Below are 19,573 nucleotides of genomic sequence, written 5' to 3'. Positions count from 1 at the left end.
TGGAAAAATTATTATTAATGCATATACAGTAAATTGAATAGATTTCTTGCCGAAGCGTTAGCCATTTTTAGGCATTATTATGGGATTTATAGTATTCTGACAATGATTTGGTTTTGTTGTATTTTGATAAAAGAAATGCATATATTTATTTTAACAATCATGACCCATACACCAATATTTTATTTTCTTAACCGAATGACAATAAATAAATAAATAAAATGTCTTAAATTTAGTTTGTTGGTACGTTTCTTTTTTTTACTTTAAGGTTTTGCAATTGTCAAAAATAGGACATTATTTAAAATATGACCGAACAACTTGCTGAAAACTTTAATACAAACACAACACCACACATTTAAAAGGTGTGAGGCTGTCTGAAAGGCTCAGCTTCAGTATCTTTTGTGTGTGTGTATACATACACCTGTTTTTATCCTTTTTTATTGGGCTTTTTCTAGTATAATTACCAATCTTGTCAGGTTACGTCTTTAGGGGACTAAAGCCTGGTCTTAATAAGACAACAACAGTTTTAGGTTAGGTTATGGCTAAGGTGCGACTTGAGTTTAGGTTAGGGTTAGGGTTAGGGTTAGGGTGTACTGGTAATGGTAAAGTTTGGGGGGAGGGGTCAATGTTAGGCTTCAGAAATGAATGGAAGTTAATATAATGTCCTTATAAGGATATGAATACTGAGTTATTTGACAGATAACATTTTAGCTCTAAACCTTTCACCGTAATAGAAAGTGCAGTGCTCCGACCTGTTTACCAGAGAATAAAAAGATCGTAAACAAAGCAGGAATCACGCATTGGCCGCTGTGTCGCTTCGGGTTAACTCGTGTTTTTCCAGCATTTTCCGGTGTATCGCCCCAGACAGATTAAAAGCAAACAAAGAGCGGCGTTTGTGTCTTTGTGTTTAAGCTCATTTAATTCTTTCACATTTGTCTTAATTTTGCCGTAAAAGTACTGATTTAAACGGTCTCCGCTGACTGGTTCCGCGCTCGGTAATGTTCTTCGGTTCCGTTCGAGGCTCGGCGAAGCTCGGCGAAGCTCGTGCCCTCTCCGTTCCGCGGCCCTTCGGTCACATTCGGCTCCTCTCGTTCCTCCAGAATAATGGACGAAGCAGACTCGGCGACGAAAGCGCTCGGGCTAGACGAACCGCCCATCGAAGGTCCGACGGTGGAGCGAGTGGGCTCGGATACGGAGTCGGAGGCCGAAGTCACCCCGATGGCTGTGATGGCGGAACCGGGAAACATCGACATGGGAGCCGAGTCCCTGCCGAACTCAGACGAGGCCGAGGCGGCATTCGCAGGTAGGTCGTCATCAACTGCAGGAGGCCTTTGGTCTTCAGGAGGGCGCTAAAACACAAAGCAAGATGAAATCGATGCCTGATAAGTTGCTTTTGATAAATGTGAAACACTTGCAATTCTTACGTGAAACTACGTGAAGTCGTTCAACATTAGTCTGATTGTAAAATTAACCAGTGACTCCGACAAGTTCTGCAGCGCCAAACTCCGTTCATTTCTCTAGTGATTTTACTTTGTTACAATCACAGAACGCACGTGTAGTATAGCTTTAGTTTGAGCATGCAATTTTTACCATCGTTCTTAAATGTTCTCAAATTCGGCAGCAACAAACACAAAGAAAATGCTCAACTTTTAGAGTTTCCATTCACCTTAACTAGGAAAGTTCATAGTGGCAGCTGCCTCAATTACTTCAGGCAAGTAGTGTTAAACACATTTTAACAAATGAGAGATTTCACTCAAATATTCTATTAAGATGAGATGAAAACTACATTAATTAAACTACATTAAACTTTAAACTCAGCGTGCCAATTCCACAGTTTAACCCCAAAATGTATTTTTAAAATGGTGTTATCTAAGTGACATATATGTTTTTATAAGTGGTTTTAGTGTGTTTCTTTTTGCATCTTGGGAGCTGCACTTTTAATTTCATTGTGACATACAGTGAAAACAAAGACATGCATTCACTCTAAAACAGTTCAGGAATGACTGAAGCACCCCAAATCAGAAACGTTTCTATGGTGTAAAATATGTGAAGTAAAGTCAGGGTTAAATTGAAGGCCCAGCATTGCTGGATGAAATGCATATCACCCACTGCCTTTCACACTATGATCATCTTATCATGAGAAATAACAGAGGTGGAGCCAGTTTGGTCAAACCTTGAAAATAACTTTTATGTGTGATCTCACACATAATGTGAGGCGTTACCCTCAAGAGTATGTGTTGAGGATGAGTCTCAGCTACTACCACATCAAATTTTAGTTCAACATTTGTAAAATCGACTGAGTTAAAGGCGTTTTTGTGTTGGCTAATGTCAGTTAGCTGTGGTGGCCATCTCAAATTTGATTTGACTCCAAAAATCACTTAACAATCTCTTTCAAAGCAATAAAGACAAGAACAAACAGTAAAAATAGTTTCTACCCGAGAGCTGTTGTTGCCCTGAACACTGCAAATTCATCCAAAACCTAAACAATCATTATTTTCCTTAACATCCCAGTTGATTCTATTGCTTCCAATATATTTATATTATATTTGTATATTTTGCACTGCCTTCGAGAGTTGTCCCTTTTAAATTTTGTTGCGCTTTCCTGTACAATGACAATAAAGGAATTCTGTTCTAAAAGTTAATCAGTTGTACATATAAATCTAGTGATTACTTTTTTTAATGTTTCATTGAAATTCGTTTAGTGGTTCATAAGATATTTTAGTTACAGATTGACAAACACACACTCAGGGACAGGCAAAAACATTTCCTTTTAGCAGCGAGTGATAACAAACACACAAAAGCATGCTTTTATTTAAGTATAAAATCCAATGGGTTTATTACAACATTCTCCACCTGAAACCCTTTCCTTAGGTCCGGCATTTAAACATGTTGCTGGGAACAGTTGGGACACTTCTTAATATCTTTCATACTGAGATCCATACTTGATCCATCTGTTTTGAAATCAAATCACAATTATAATCTAATTCAAACTTGTTTTAGTTAAGTAAAAGTCCTAAACACTCTTCATCACAACTTATTCACATTATTGTTTGGGGTTTTTTCCTGTTTGTTTTTAAAAAAAAATCCTAATACTTTAATTTAATATGTGTTATTTTAGGGATTCATATTTCAGCTCATTCAGGAGAAGGGTGCTGTGACTTTTGGTTCTTGGAACACCTGAACTTTTCAGAATAACCTTTGAAAAGTTTAAATTAAAAACTTTTTAAAAATATAATAAGAAAATTGAAAACTTTATTTACATTTAGATTTCTTCATTTTTTTCTAAAACATCTGCTTCAGCATTCTTGCTCTGATTTTGCATTCCTAAACTACTTTTAACTTTTAGCTAGAATTCTGCTACTTGTAGCTTTTAGCCAACCTTTTGCTAATTTTAGCTTCTAGGTATCTTGATTCTTTTAGCTAGCATTTAGCTACTTTTAGGTTTTAGGTAGCCTTTTGTTACTTTATAAAGTTTTGCTATTTTTTGCCAGGCTTCTGCTACTTCAGCTTTTAGTTAGCTTTTCATTACTTTTAGCTAGCCTTTTGTAACTTTTATCATTTAGAAAATGTGTTGTTACTTTTAGGTTCTAGCTACCTTTTTGTCACCTTTTGCTTTTAACTAGCCTTTAGCTTTTAATTAGTGTTTTGCTATTTTGGGTTTTTTAGCTAGCATTTCAATTCTATTAGCAAAATATAGGTGTTTTGCTACCTTTACTTTTTAGCTAATGTTTTGCTCTTTTTAGCTTTAACAACTCAATTTCAGCTTCTTCAGCAGTTTTAGCATATATTTAAACTGAATTCTTGCAGAAAAATAATATTTCTCCAGTTCTGAAGTTTGTTCTATTTAAAGTCAGTCATTCTGTTTGTCTGTATCTCTTTCCTGTCTTCTCTAACTCTGGCCGGTCGAAGGAGATGGCCGCTTATTCAGACCCTGGTTCTGGTTCTGCTGGAGGTTTGTTCCTGTTAAAAGGGAGTTTTATTCTTTCCACTGTTGCCAATGTTCAGCTCAGGATGGGAGACTATGATGAAGTAAAGATTCAATTCAATTTGCTGGCTTCCTTAGATAGATAACTTTTCCTAATTGGCTTCTTATAATGTCTGAATGTTTTTGTACAGAGACCTGAGATGACTTTAGTTGTGACTTGGCGCTATATAAAATAACTGAATTGAATGGAATTGATTTGAATAAATAAAGGATGCAAAAAGAAGATGAGGCAAAACAAATAAAATCTGTGATTTATAGTATCTGTAAAAAAATCAACTTAAAAAGAAGAATTACTGCTTTTTTTTTCCCTCTTTTTTTGAAACTTTTTCTGGCTTTGAGTCAAAAACAAAGAGCCTCTGATTACTGATAAACAAGTACTTTGTGTTTCTTTTCCTACTGGCTGCTGTGAAGCTGCCATTCTTACCTCCCAGCAGTCGGGTCCTGTTTTTAAAGGTATTTGTTAGAACTGAATGTGTGTTTTTTCTTTCCTGTTTTTGATCAGAGGTGACAGCGGTGACTGTAGGGGAGGTTAATGCAGCAGAGGACAACGTTTTCACCACAACAGTCGCCACATCAGGAAGCCTTCCAGAGCATGTGCTGGTATATAAAACTCACAGATGATCAGAGTGCTGCTTGTGCTCATGGTTTCTTTGTGTTTACAGTTTGATCACTGGCATCTGTTTGTTATTTTGCAGGACATTACTGTAGAAAGACACGTCTAGAAACTTAACAACAAAAGAAATCCATTATACTTTCTCTTTGGAGTAGCACCATCTACACCACTGTTGTTCAGTGTTCCCACTTCTGGTTGATTTATTGTAAAATTAAAGGGATGATTTGGGCTGGTTGGCTCTTTGAACAACCTCAGTTTGGAGAAATAAGAGTTTAAATTTGACAGGACTGATGAGCTACAGGCTAAACCGACATTAAACACATTTAATGCGGAACTTTGTTTTTACAGAAGGACAGGAAGGTTTTTTATTTTAATAAATGACTTGCAGGCAAATTTTTAAACACTTTTCTAAATTAAGGGCCTAGCAGTCCTTAAAGGAATGCATATTACCTACCACATTTCATACCAGAGCTGTAGACTAAGATCATCTTATGTTGAGAAATGAATTGTAGCTCTTTTGGTCAAACTTTGAAAATAACTTTATGCCTGATCTCATGTGACACATGTACATGTCATGAGTGACTCTACACATCAAAGATTAGCTCAATATCTGTAAATTGACTGAGTTACAGACATTTTTGGGGTTGGCTAAGGTCAACTACTATGGCAGCCATCTTGAATGGGGGTGACTCCAAAAGTTAATGAGCTGTAGATGTACATCCAGTTATTACTGCCTGAGAGTTTCATTTAAATCTGTCCAGTGGTTCATGAAATATTTTGCTAACAGGCAGAGCTGACCTCAACAGTTAAAGCCACAGGTTTAAGCAGAGATCTCACACAATGTGTAACACCTGGAGTATAACCTGGGGATGAGTCTCAGTTACTACCACATCAAGTTTCCTTTGGATCAATATCCGTAAACTTGAATGAGTTGCAGCATGTATGTTTGTTAGGCTCACTCAGCTTTAGCGGTCATCTACAAATGACTCCAAAAGCTAACCAGTTGTAGTCGCTGGTTGACTGATATGAGTTTTTCTATGACCCGCGCTGATCTTTAGAAATCAGGGCATCCATGAATATGGTGACAAGGCCAGTAAACTACTTTCTCACCAACTTCGTAACGTGTCAGCAACACATTTTATCCCACAGATCCAAACTCACAATGGCATCTCTTCGGATCCACAAATAATTAATAACCAGTTCCAAGAATTTTATTCGTCGTTATACGTGTCTGAATGTCCATTTGATATTTTGTCTCTAGACTCCTTCTGTGATAACCTTGCTTTTCCTGTATTAGACCGAACTTATAGTCTTAAAATGGAAGAGCCCCTGGCTGTAGAAGAAGTCCTACGTGCTCTTAATAATATGCAAAATTCAAAATGCCCAGGACAGGATGGATTTCCTGTCGAATTTTATAAAAAGTTCAGTCTTAAATTGGTTCCACTCCTACTGAACATGTTTAGGCACTCATTTGAAACTGGAACTCTCCCTACATCCTTGTTACAGGCTTCTATTTCTTTGATCCTGAAGAAGGATAAGGATCCTTTATCCTGTGGCTCCTATCGCCCAATTTCTCTTTTAAATGTAGACTATAAAATTCTCGCCAAACTTTTAGCCCTCCGTTTAGAAACTATCTTGCCATCGTTGATCAGTCCTGACCAGACTGGATTTATTAAGGGGAGATATGCCTTCTCCAATGTTAGACGGTTATTTAATGTGCTCTATAACCCCACAGATTCTTGTGAAGCTGAATTTGTGATTAGTCTGGATGCGGAGAAGGCGTTTGACAGAGTTGAGTGGGGTTACCTTTTTTATGTACTTCATCGTTTTGGATTTGGTAATAAGTTTGTTTCATGGATAAAGCTCTTGTACACTTCCCCACTTGCCTCTGTCAAAACAAATTCCATCTACTCTAAATACTTTCCTCTCTTCAGAGGCACTAGACAGGGGTGCCCCATGTCCCCACTACTTTTTGCAATAGCTATAGAGCCATTGGCCATCTCACTTAGATCCAATACACATTTAAGTGGGGTCACAAGATCAGGCATCGAACAGCGGCTTTCCTTGTACGCCGACGACTTGCTTCTCTATATTTCTAAACCAGCCTCTTCAGTCCCTGTTGTACTTGCAACTCTTGATCAATTTAGCCGTATCTCTGGCTATAAACTAAACCTTGGCAAAAGTGAAATTTTTCCATTAAACTCGGTGGCTCGAAAATATTCACTTGCTTCTCTTCCATTTAGGGTTGCCCTTGATGGTTTTACATATCTAGGGGTTAAGGTCAAATGTAAATTTTGTGACCTTTTTAAATTCAACTTTGAGCCGTTGGTGGACAAGGTCAAACAGGACGTAGATAGATGGTCTCTGCTTCATTTATCTGTTGCTGGGAGAATTAATACGATTAAAATGAATGTGCTTCCCAAGTTCTCTTTTCTCTTTCAGTGTGTCCCTGTTTTTATCCCCGTTTCTTTTTTTAGCAAACTGGACCAAATCATCACTGGATTTATCTGGGATCATAAACCTTCTAGAATTCGTAAATCATATCTTAGGAGACCAAAAACTGTGGGTGGAATGGCATGGCCGGACTTTATGTTTTATTATTGGGCATCCAATATTAGAATTCTTACTTATTGGTTAAAGGCAAATGATTTGGACGGTGCCCCGGCTTGGTTGGACTTGGAGGCCTCATCCTGTATACGATCGTCTTTGTCTGCTTTAGTTTATGCTCCCAAATTGCTAGCAGGAGCTGAAATTCCGAACAACAAAATGGTGAGAGTGACTCTGAAAATTTGGTTTCAGTTCCGCCGCTATTTTAAATTAAACTTTTTTTCTTTACAATCTCCTATCTTCAAGAACCCTTCATTCCGGCCCTCTATGATCGATAGTGCTTTCTCCGTTTGGTTCTCTCATGGTATCAAAAGCTTAAGTGACCTCTATGAGGAGGGTACATTCGTCTCCTTTGATCAGCTTTCTGCAAAATTCGACCTCCCAAAGAGCCACTTTTTTCGTTACTTACAGGTCCGAAGTTATGTCAAGGCAAATACTTCTCTCTTTCCCTTTAAACCTCCTGTTAATGATTTGGATAATCTTCTGTCACCTCCCCCACCGAAAAAGGGTCCTATTTCATGTCTATATGAGAGACTGTGCTGTTTTCGTGAGTCCCCAATTCTCTCAATCAAAGCGGCATGGGAGGAGGACTTTGGCTTTATGTTTCCAGATGACTTGTGGGACAGAATTCTTTACCGTGTACATGGTTCGTCACTGTGTGCCAGACATGGACTACTTCAGTGTAAGGTCTTGCATCGTACTCACTGGACTAAGGCCAGGCTTTCCAAAATATACCCAAACGTTAGTCCGGAATGCGATCGTTGCCATCAAACACCGGCCTCACTGATTCATATGTTTTGGTCATGCCCATCACTAAAGCATTATTGGACAAACATTTTTGCAGCTTTATCTGAAGTAGCTCATATGCCCATCCAGCCTGATCCACTAACTGCATTGTTTGGTGTACTTTCTGAGACGGTTTCTTTGTCAAGACTTGAGGCTGATCTGGTTTCATTTCTCACTTTGTTGGCGAGGCGTAGAATATTGCTGTGCTGGAAATCAGCTTTACCTCCCTCATTTGAAATCTGGATTAAAGATGCTTTACACTTTAGTAAACTTGATAAGATTAAATTTACCCTACGAGGCTCCACAACCAAATTTTTAAAGATTTGGCAGCCATTTTTTGATTTTGTTCAGACATTGCCGTCCCGTATGGTGCCCAACTAAATTTTTGTTTTTGCCTGACCTTTTTTATTTACATTATCATATTATTTATCAAATTATTTATTTTGTCATTAATACCCATTGATGTACCTTTTTCTTAAATCCTTCCCCCCCCTTTTTTTTTTTTTTTTTTTTTTTTTCCCCCTTTCTTTCACTATCAAGACCTTGATTTATATCATTGTACTTGCATACAAGACTAATGTATTTTTTATTTCTTCTTCTAATATATCTACTTTCTGTTTTTTCTTGTTTTCTTTTCTTAGTCCTCTGGATTTTATTTGGGAAGGCTTATTCGTGTGTTCTGTACGACTTTTGTTCGGTTCTGTTATAGGGAAGGGAGGAGGGAGGAAGGGGAAAGGGGGAAAAAAAAAGGAAAAAAGTCTTCATATCTTGTTAATATACTTTTGTACATTTTGTATTTTGTTGTTAAAACCTAATAAAAAAAAAAATAAATAAAAAAAAAAAAGAAATCAGGGCATCCAATGGCCGATATACAACACTATTTTTGGGGGGGGGGGGCAAATATGTTTGTTTCATTATTTAACAAAATCTAACAATAATCGATTAACTTACTTTGTGAGAATTTCATTAAAATCCATTCACTGGTTCATGAGATATTTTGCTAATACAACAGCCAAGTGAACTTTATAGGTGTAGAAATGTGGTTACATCATAAATCAGGCACTTTTAGAAAAATAGAACTGGAAAAAATGGAATTTGGGAAGTAATAAAACCGATTTTATGGTGCTTTACATATCTGTTTTCCATGTTTACAGAGTGGCAGAACCACTCTCCAGCTGGGTGAAGGTCTCAGTACCCAGAAGGCTACTCTGATTGTGGTTCACACTGACGGCAGCATCGTGGAAGCTGCAGGCCTCAAGTCTACTGCTGCCATCACATCAGGTACGCCTGTTGTTTCTGACGTGTTTATGTCATAATCCAAGACAAGTGGAAAACAGCTGCTCTGTGTCTCTCTGTGTGTCCTCCAGACCCCCAGACTCCCTCTACTCCACTGACTCCGCCTCAGGACAAAGACACTGGCTCCAAGTACACCTGGGACCCCTCAGTCTACAACAACGAGCTCCCGGTCCGCTGCAGGAACACCAGCGGGGTTTTATACAAGAATCGACTGGGATCAGGTGATTAGAGCACACTTCAGCTGAACTGAAGTTTTCATCTAAATATCATTTTCCACATTAGCCTGAAGGGTCTTCTTTACTGCTGCTGTGGGAAAGTCTTGTGGCACAATGTAAACCCCTTCTTCTCATATTCTGACTCATTGTTGCCCAAAGGCGAAGGTGGAGTGATAATGTCTTTGCCATGTTTGTGCCTGTGTGCACCTTTGTCTGTTGTGTTAGCAAAATATGTCATGAAACCCTCAGAATGTAAACACTGGGTTGACATCTGTAGCTGATTACAGTTTGGTGATGATCTGATCTGATCAAAGCAATTTTGGCAAACACAAGAACAACTATGCTTTAGTCAGTTTTGTAGAAACTGAGCTAAAATATGGTGTGGTCATAGCTGAGACTCATTCCCAACTGATCGCTCAAGACGTGTGTAAAACTTTACCATCAACTATTGAAATCAATTCTGTCTGTTAGCAAAATATCTCATGAACCACAAGATGGTTTTAAATGAAACTTTCAAAAGGTAATCATTAAATATACATCTACATCTGTTTAACTTTTGGAGTCAAGCCAATTCAAGACGGCCGCCACAGTTGTCTGACCTTAGAAAACACAGAAATGGCAATAACATAATCACTTTTACAGATACCATGCTACAATTTGGTGTGGAAGTAGTTGAGAGTCCACTCCAAGTGCATATAATTGAGATTTGCACATAAAGTTATTTTCAACGTTTGACCTAAACCGCTGCAATTCTGTTTTTTCTTAACATAAGATCATCTTAGTCTGAAACTGTTGCATCAAAGGCGGTGGGTGATATGCATTTCTTTAAGGAATGCTAAGCTTTAATGTAGAGAAAAGTATTTGGTGATGCTAAGTTTTTGTCTGAGTATTTCTGCAGCACATGTTTGGGAACTACAGCTTTTATTTTACAACACTTTAAGCCAGACTTTAGACACACATCAGTGTAATGTGTGAAATGACCAAATCAGAATGGAGGCTTGAAGTATATCCCCCACTGATACACCTCTGGGCTTTGAGCAGTGGTAGTCACAGGTTTGATTTGGTGTGTGTTAATGAAGTGTGTGTGTGTGTGTGTGTGTGTGTGTGTGTGTGTGGTGGTGGTGCGTGAAACACCTCAGCTGACTCCTTTCTATCAAAGGAGCAGCAGCTCTACTCCGAGCGCTCCCGGGTTGACAGAACGCCAGAACGTAAAAGGTTCCTGCAGACATGGAGGTCTGGGAATCTGTAATCAGGCTGATGACCCCAGACCTGGTTCCAGAGAAGCAGCAGAACATGGATGTCATTATGGTCCCACTTGTTTCCTTCAGTTAGTTTTGTACACAAATCAGTTTTTTTTATACGCAGTGAAAATTAAACCCATGACTCTCATTTTTCAGTTTTTTTTTTTTTAATAATTCCTCCTGTTGCTTCCTCCTCTAACAGTGCTCTGTTTTGTTCAGGGGGTAAAGGTCGCTGCATCAAATACAACCATCACTGGTATTCTCCCACAGAGTTTGAATGTTTGGCAGGAAGAGCGAGCAGCAAAGACTGGAAGAGGAGCATCCGATACGCTGGCAGACCTCTGCTCTGCCTTATTCAGGTACCAGACTGAACTGTACAACCCCTGCACTGTAGTCTGACTGTTGTCCTGTTTAGTTGCTTTTGTTCATTATTTTGCAGCCAAACTAATTCTGCATACTTTGTCATTTTAACCATTCATATGTCAAAATGTTCACTCAGTCATGAAGTGGGCTGTGACTTTGTGTAACTGTTATATTTTTCAACATAATTAACTTCATCTTGAAAAAATGCCCATAGAAAAAATATTGCAACCTCTTCAGTTTCTTCAAAACATTCTTTTTAAAATCTGCTTTAGCATATTTGCTCTATTTTTGTCTTCTTATGCCAACATTTAGCTACCATTTTGCTATTTAATTTATTTTTGCTACTGTTTTAATATTATAATTTAGCTACTGTCCAGCTTTTTGCGGCTGCTTTGCTCATTTCAACTTCTCTCATTTTAGCTTTTGTTATTAATTGTTTTTTATACTTGTTTCAGAATTCAGATTTAGCTTCTTCAACAAATTTCATCGAAGTCATTTAGCACTCAGTGTTCATGTTGCACAAAATGCAAATTGTCTAGTTTAGTTCTGTATCTTCTTTTACTAACCAGCTTGTGTTTTCTCTGATTCTGAGCAATAAGTTGGATTTAATTCTAGCTACACTGTAGTTAAACTTTGTGTGTGTGTGTGTGTTAGGAACGCATCCTGAACCCTCATGCTGCTTCCTGTACTTGTGCAGCCTGCTGTGATGATCTGACACCAGTGAGTCAACCTGCATTATTGGGGACAAGCTTTTATCTAGAAGTAATAAACAAAAGATTTGGGATGAAATATATCCTGTCTTTTAATGAATCCTTTTGTGTATTTTAACAGCATGCACCTGTGTGTGTTTATCTTAATTATCTGCTTCTTTTTGTAGTCTCCAAAGGAGGGAGACACCATAGCACCAGAAAATATCACAATGGTAAATATTTATTTTGTCTGTGTCATTTCCACCTCTATTTATTGACTCCAGTCTACTCAAATACACCTTTGAAATAATTAAAGGCCTAGCATTCTTTGAAGAAATGCATATTGCCAGCTGCCTTTCATGCCAGGGTTTAAAATTCAGATCATCTTATGATGAGGAGGGCCGGAGTTATAACCAATTTGGTCAAACCCTGTAAATAACATTGTGCTCAGTCTCATGAAATCTTGCAAAAGATGTATTAGCTGTCGGAGTGTTGGGAAAATCTCACTGTTGTTACCACACCAGATTTTTAGGTCAATAGCTCTAAAATTGATTTAGTCATTTATGTGTTTGCTAAAGTCAATTCATTCAAGATGGCTGCCACAACCAACCTTAGCAAACACAAAAATGTCTATAATTCAGCCAGTTTTACACATATTGAGCTAAAATTTGGTTTGGTAGTAACCAAAAGTTATTCCAAACATGGACTTCAAGCACTAACTGATCACACAAGATCTGTTCTTAAACTTTGCCGTTACCTATTGGAGATTTTATTGACACTCTTAGAAAGTAATCAGGGTGCACATTTACAGCTAATTACTTTTTGGAGTCAACCCAATTCAAAATGGCTGCCACAGCTTACTGACCTTAGGAAACACAAAAATGGTTATATCACAGTCAATCTTGAAGTTTTTCAGCTAAAACTTAGTGTGGTAATAGTTGAGCATTGTCACCAGCACATACTTTGAAGGCATCACATTGTACAAGATCTTTGCTCAAAACCTTGGCACGAACTGATCAAATCAACACTGTGTGTCTGTTAGTAACCTATCTAATGACCTACTGGACAGAATTAAGTGAAACTCTCAGGAGATAATCATTGGATGTACATCTATACAATGATTAACATTTAAAGTCAATCCAATTCAAGATGGCTGCCACCCCTAATAAACCTTAGCCAACACAGAAGTAGCTATAACATATGTAATTTCACAGATATTGAAGTAACTTTTATGTTGTAGTAGCTGAGAGTCATCACCAACACATCCTGGCACACATCTTGAAAGATTTCACAGTACTGTATTAGCTTACAAGGTTTGACCAACACGTCAACAACTGCTTCCCTTCTCAACATAAGATGGTTTTAGTTTAAAACTCTGGCATAAAAAGTGGTGGGCGATATGCATTGCTTTTAAGTAATGGAAAGCTTTAAATCTTTTTCAGTTTCTTCTGTCATTTCTGACATCAGACTTTAGTTTGTTGCTGTATTGAAAGCCAGTTATGGGGCAAATGTTTTTTATTTGTGCTTCATAGTAAATCAGAATTAATTTTACTGAGGGACGGTTGTTTCATGTTTTATCCAGACCGGTCCAGTTCGGCTTTTCGTCCCATACAAGAGACGGAAGAAGGAGATCGAGTCTCCTGTCGTCCCCTTAAAGAAGGACCTTCCTGCCACCAAGAACATCCAGCTGACTCCAGGAACCACATGTAGGTCACATGACTGCAGTCTGACGTGTAATTGGAGGAGAGTGGTGTCTGCGCGCCACTTAGTGAAGAAATGAATCATTTATAGCAACAGTTTGTTGTGCAACAACATGTGAAACATTTTGTTTCTGCATGGGGACCTATTATGCAAAATTCACTTTTTGCATGTTTTTGTACTTCCATTTGAGTATCTACTGCTTCTAGAAACAGTCCAAGCCCAAAATAAAACACCCAGCTTTTTATTTGGTAATAAGTAAATGTTTTCAGGTGTCTGCAAACGACCTGTTTCAAAAACCTTGGGATTTTTGCTTCATAATCCCTGTTACCTAGCAACCCCAAGCCGCGCCCAGCCCCTCACCTACCAACCCAAGTGAAGCTCCACCCACTTCATTAAAAGATGACCGTCACGTTAGTTCTGCTGGTTTTACTGATGAACAAGGTCTGCTGGAAAAAAAAATGTTTTGTTGTCAGCTGCAGTATAGAACGTGTCCATGCATGTTCTCCTAGTCACAGAGAACAGAACTGCGTGGCTTCATTTTATTTTGGATGGCAATGTACCGGCAATGTTGCCAAAGAAAATTGTAGTTTGCGCAAATCATTTTAGGAAGGAATCCTGTATCTCACATTACATTACCCACAATATCTGCACATTTACTGTCGAAAATGTAGTAAACTGAAATTGATAGTCTACGTTAGCTACGGTATGAGGAAAAAGGTTGCGTTTGCGAAAAAAAAAAAGGTCTGTCTGCTGAATTATTGTGCTGATGTCAGCCGCTCGACTTCACATCATGGCACACTGCGCCACACTCGAGCTGAGCAGATTGTGGTGCAGAGGGGAAGCGAAGTTTGGATTAATAACAATATAAATGTGTGTAAGATCCACAGCGTTTAATCCTTCAGTGAGTTTTTATGTTTTTTATTGTAGTGTGTTACTGGGGTGTTGGAAAGGGGAATGGGAGGTGCAACAGCAGCTTATTTGCATAAAAGTGACGTAGCGCTAAAATTCAATTTAATTCAATTCAAATTCAAAAACACTTTATTTATCCCAAAGGAAAATTAAATTTTGTTGTAGCTCATAATCCTGGTTTCTTTAAAGAGTTGTTATAGATGATGATTACTGTAGGCAGGAAGGATCTCTCGTAGCAGTCTGTTCCGGTGTGTCCTCTGTCCTAGTGTCCTCAAAGAGCCCCAGCAGATAAGCTTTGCTGGCCTCCTGCGGAGCCATGATGGCTGAGCTCTGGAAACAGGTCGGTCTTGAAGACCTGGGTGATCTTCCAGACCAGGCGCTGGGAGGGCAACTTCCAGATGAGCAGCTCGATGGACTTCTGGTAGTAGTGGATCTCCCTGAGAGCCACGGTACCAGGCCTGTAGCGGTGAGGCTTCTTCACTTCACCAGTCGCCGGCGTGTTCCTGCGGGCAGCTTTGGTGGTGAGCTGCTTCCTGGGAGCTTTAACTCCAGTGGATTTATGGGCAGTCTGCTTGGTTCTGGCCATGACTGAACTTCAGGGTTCTTCGTGTTTAACACTGAAGAGTAAAAGATGTTAATCAACTGCTCCTGTTTGTGGAAAAAAAAGCCTCCTTGTTGTTATGGTTACACATCATAACAAAAAGTCCAAAAGCAAAAAGGTTTCAGTAAAAATGCTTCTAGCTGCACAGCATTCATTACCAGAGGAAATAATCATCAAAAAAAGTGATTTACATCAAGAAAAAAAAGAAGAAAAAAGTTTTCAAAAGCCATATCTCAGAATGAATTTAACAGAGCTACTCCAACATGCAGCCACCTTGAGCGCCGCAATTCTAGAAGACTAGAAAACTACTAAACTGTCATAAAGCGAGGAGACAGAGGCGAACCCAAAACGCAGACTCATCTTAATCCACAAAAACTAATTTATTAAAATAAAACTCTAACAAAACAAAAGGCTGACGAGGCAGCAAAACTAACAATAACAAAAATTCAAACTCCAAAAACAAGAAACAAGGTAAGGCACAACCAGACGTGAATAAAGCAACAACAAGCATGACAAAACGGAATGACCCAGTGACAAGTGACAAAACAGAGACCGGTTTTAAAGACAGAGGGAAGATGATTATGGGATGCAGCTGTAGACTAAACGAGGAGCAGGTGAGGTGGGCGTGGCAGGCATGGGTGGGAAAATACTGAGGAGGTGAATGGTGACAAGGCATGAAATCCAAAAAACAACTAAATGAAAACAGCATGAACAAGAAACAAACAAAGAACCAAAACCCCAAAACACTGACATTCATGACAAAAACTGGAGAGATATGATCTCTCCCCCTAACTCTTATCAGAACTCTGGCAGCAGCATTTTCGATCAGGTTTTCTGCATCATTTTNAAAACCAAAGCACAGGACGGAGGGCAAAAACAAAGAACAAGAAACAAAAACCGACCAGGCCTAAACCAGGGGAAACACAAGAAAACAAAACAAGAACTCAAAATGCCGGTGGCTCCACCGGACATGGCCTAAGGCCGAGCAAAAGTTCAGGTGGACGGCCGGGAGACCGTCCGTGACATGGCCAGAGTTCTTGCTGTCGGCCTAAGCGCCATCTGCTGCGAAGCAGGAGTTCTGGGGGGCAACCCAAACGCCCTCCATTGCGTAGAGCCAGAGTTCAGGAGGGCGGTCCGTCCACAGCTTAGGCGCAGCAGGCGAGGACCAAGCGGGCGGGGGAGTGGACCAAGCGGGCGAGGGCGTGGACCAAGCGGGCGTGGACGAGGACCAAGCGGGCGAGGGCGAGGACCAAGCGGGCGTGGGCAAGGACCAAGCAGGCGTGGACGTGGACCAAGCAGGCGTGCATCGGACAGGCGTGGACCAGCCAGGCGTGGACCAGGCAGGCATGAGCCGGACAGACGTCGACCCTCGGTGTGGCTGAGCAGAGCGAGACGTCGACCCTCGGCGTGGCTGAGCAGAGGGAGGCGAAGGCGTCGTCCGGGACCCTTCGTGAGGCAGGCGAGGCGAAGGAGCAGTGGCGGAGTCAGCAAGACCCCCACTGAGACACTGTGAGGTGAAGCTGTGGCGGCGGCGTTGAAGTGACCCGCCGGTGGTTCTGTGGCGGCGTCGGACTGACCCGCCGGTGGTTCTGTGGCAGCGGCGACCTTATCTTCATGCTCCTGAATTTTCTATACTAAAACAAGTTGTTGGTCTTGTTCCAACAGTCACAGTGTCCCCATCTGGACAGTTTACCACCTCTGGCACCCTGACCTTTGACCGGGCTCCAGCAGGCGACGCTGCCATCATCTCAGACGGCGCAGGGCAGAGCGATGTCTTTGCCAGCACCACAGGTACGGTCATCCTATTCTCTGCTGTTTCTGGATACCAATTCAGTGCAGGAGAACAAATCATTTTCAAAAAAATTTTTTTTAACTTTTTTGTTTTTTGTAGAAGCACTTTGGGAAAGAACCTCACAATTAACAACCCCAAGTTAAGAAAGTTGGGACATTGTGTAAAATGTAAATAAAACCAAAAAGCAATGATTAACAAATTTCATAAAGCCATATTTTATTCACAATGGAACATAGTAAACATATCACATACTTAAACTAATAAATTGTACAATTTTTAAGAAAGAAAATAAGGTAATTTTGAATTTGATAGCAGCAACACATCTCAGTAAAGTGGGCATAGGGGCAACAAAAGGCTGTAAAAGTAAGTGGTACAAGGAGGAAAGGGATCTTTATTGACACACAGTTCAAAAGTTTGCTTCTCTTATGGTATGGGCCATACCAGTGGCGGCTGGCCAATAGAGGGCGCTAGGGCGCCGCCCCACCACTCACATTACCTTGAATAAGACGTAAAATAATAATAATAATAAATTAAATAGTACATTAAAAATATTTCGAAATATATGTATATATTTTTTTAGTTGTGTAAGATAAATATTTTATAGTGAATGATAAGTAAAGTTGTTTCGTTCTTCGACGTTGTCTGATTGGTGACGTATTTCCGCCCCGGGGCGCAAAAATCTTTGTCCATAGACTCTTGTTAAAAGTTGTGCATGCGCAGTAGCTCCTCTTCAATACAAGAGATAGGACAGTTCTGGGCACACCTCTCATGCGCCCAGAGCTGCTGAATGCAGCTGTGTTTGTATTTTACCGCCTCCCGCCGCCGGAGAGTGGGACTCCCGCCGCCGGAGAGTGGGACTCCCGCCGCGGGCTTACGTCACATCCGTCTGTCCTAAAGTTCGCCTGATTGAAAAGTCGAGCCGCGGGTGAGCTGCCTTTTATTCAAAGACAGCAATAAGTTCCTTACGTGACTAAGTTACATACAAAAGGTAATAAATAAGTTCATAGTTAATAATTAGTTTAAGAAAATTTATGTTAAAATCTGTTAGAATGTTTGGATTTGAATTCTAATCGGAGTGAGACATCTGATCTATGTGCAGAATACGTGACGTAGTCAGTGCTCTCACCATAAAACTAGCTTTGATGTAGTTTCTCCGGTAAAGTTTTGAAAAATAAGTGAGAAAACAGGTTTTAAAAAACGCTAGATGTGTCCTACAGACTTCCGTCTTTCTAAGTATTGGTGTTCAGGAAGCACTTGTGCATTTATATGTACATTATAATGTTGTTTTAATTCATGTAAATACACTGGTGTGATACCTTAGTATATGTCTTGGTCCAAAACATAAACTAAGGTATCACATAATAGACATATACCCAAACCTTTACTATATGTCTATTTTGGATTTATAGCCCCCCCTGGAGAAAACTCCACCAGCCGCCACTGGGCCATACCATCAATTCAGAAAAGTAAATACAGATTTTAGAACAACATATGCTCCCATACATGGAGCTGCAGTAGCTCAGTGATATGTGCTGCAGTCTTGTAATCCTGAGGTTGCAGGGTATCCGGTGTAAAAAAAAACAATTGCCAAATCTTCCATGTGAGCTCACTCTCTGTGGCAACCCCTGCAGAAGGGAGCAGCTGAGAGAAAAACATCTGCTCCCATCCAGAAGATGTCTTTGTCAGGGAAGGCCTTCCATATTTCAGCAAGACAATGTTAAACTTCAGACTGCATTTATTACAGCAGCAGGGCTTTGTAATGGAAGAGTCCAGGTGCTGAACTGACCTGCCTGCAGTCCAGACCTCTCACTAACTGAAAACATTTAATGATTCATAAAACAAATAAACCAAAAGTCCAACAAAGAAGACCCAGGACTGTTGAAGAATCCTACATCAGACCAGAATGGGACAACATTCCCTCCACAACCTCCAGCAGCTGCTGTCCTCAGTTCCTGGATGTTTGCAGACTAATGTTAAAGGAAGAGGAGAGGCTTCACAGTGAGAAACATGGACCTGGAACAACTTTTTAGACCTATGTTGCTGCCATCAAATTTAAAATGACCTTATTTTTTTCCTAAAAATGGTACAATTTATTAGTTTAAGTATGTCATATGTTCACTGTGTTTCATTGTGAAAAAAATATGGCTTTATAACATTTGCAAATCATTGATTTCTGGTTTTATTTACATTTTACACAATGTCCCAACTTTTCAGAATTGGAGTTGTATTTTGTGAAATCATGTTAAAAATGTATTTTCTATCAGTACCTATTTTAGAGTTTGTACACAGTCTTGAAAAGCTTAGAAACTTTTAGTATATTCCAGGTCCTAATACGTATAGAAAAATGTTTGTGTTGCCAGCCTATTTATTTTCTAAAAGATAAAAGGCTGATTTTCAAAACATAGCTAAACTATAAAAAAGCTCAAATGGAAGAGAGTTTTTCCAATATTTTTGTGGAAAGACCTGAGGGTCCAGACAGCTTGAATCAACACCTGATGCTGAGTTAAATCCACCCGCTTGCTTCGTGCTCACGGTGAATCCAGCCTGTTGCTGGGAGGTCTGCGGCCCATACCTTTCACCTACTGTGAACCACCCGGACGTCCAACAAGCCTCAAGTTACCGTGACAGACTTGTCAGACTACCAGATGAGTAGGATTTAAAATAAAAGAAAAACAACGATGCAACTTGACCGATTGACTCGCGGCTCCAGGCGGTGAATCACTGCTCCTTTAGCCAAGAGGCGGCCCGAGGACCCAGCGAGGACGCGACAGGCCAAAC

At 39.8% G+C, this 19,573-nt stretch overlaps 1 protein-coding gene across 2 annotated transcripts in view; it reads left to right on the top strand.

Moving 5' to 3' along the window:
- Window positions 1-1,006: 1,006 nt before the first annotated feature.
- The window catches only part of deaf1 (DEAF1 transcription factor), a 26,523-nt gene continuing 7,956 nt past the window's right edge, over window positions 1,007-19,573 (top strand). The window contains exons 1-9 of one of the 2 annotated variants that reach the window (XM_017439556.3): window positions 1,007-1,300; window positions 4,485-4,582; window positions 9,143-9,269; window positions 9,356-9,505; window positions 10,960-11,099; window positions 11,758-11,823; window positions 11,981-12,025; window positions 13,375-13,498; window positions 16,669-16,794. In XM_017439556.3, coding sequence (XP_017295045.1) covers window positions 1,102-1,300; window positions 4,485-4,582; window positions 9,143-9,269; window positions 9,356-9,505; window positions 10,960-11,099; window positions 11,758-11,823; window positions 11,981-12,025; window positions 13,375-13,498; window positions 16,669-16,794 — 1,075 coding nt within the window. In that variant the 5' untranslated portion in view covers window positions 1,007-1,101. The remainder of the gene's footprint in view (window positions 1,301-4,484; window positions 4,583-9,142; window positions 9,270-9,355; window positions 9,506-10,959; window positions 11,100-11,757; window positions 11,824-11,980; window positions 12,026-13,374; window positions 13,499-16,668; window positions 16,795-19,573) is intronic. The other variant, XM_017439555.3, reaches the window with a different exon arrangement.

The sequence above is a fragment of the Kryptolebias marmoratus genome, linkage group LG17 (assembly GCF_001649575.2).
Source record: "Kryptolebias marmoratus isolate JLee-2015 linkage group LG17, ASM164957v2, whole genome shotgun sequence".
Lineage (NCBI taxonomy): Eukaryota > Metazoa > Chordata > Actinopteri > Cyprinodontiformes > Rivulidae > Kryptolebias > Kryptolebias marmoratus.
Note: the sequence above shows the minus strand (reverse complement) of the source record. Positions and strands in the feature narration are given on the sequence as shown.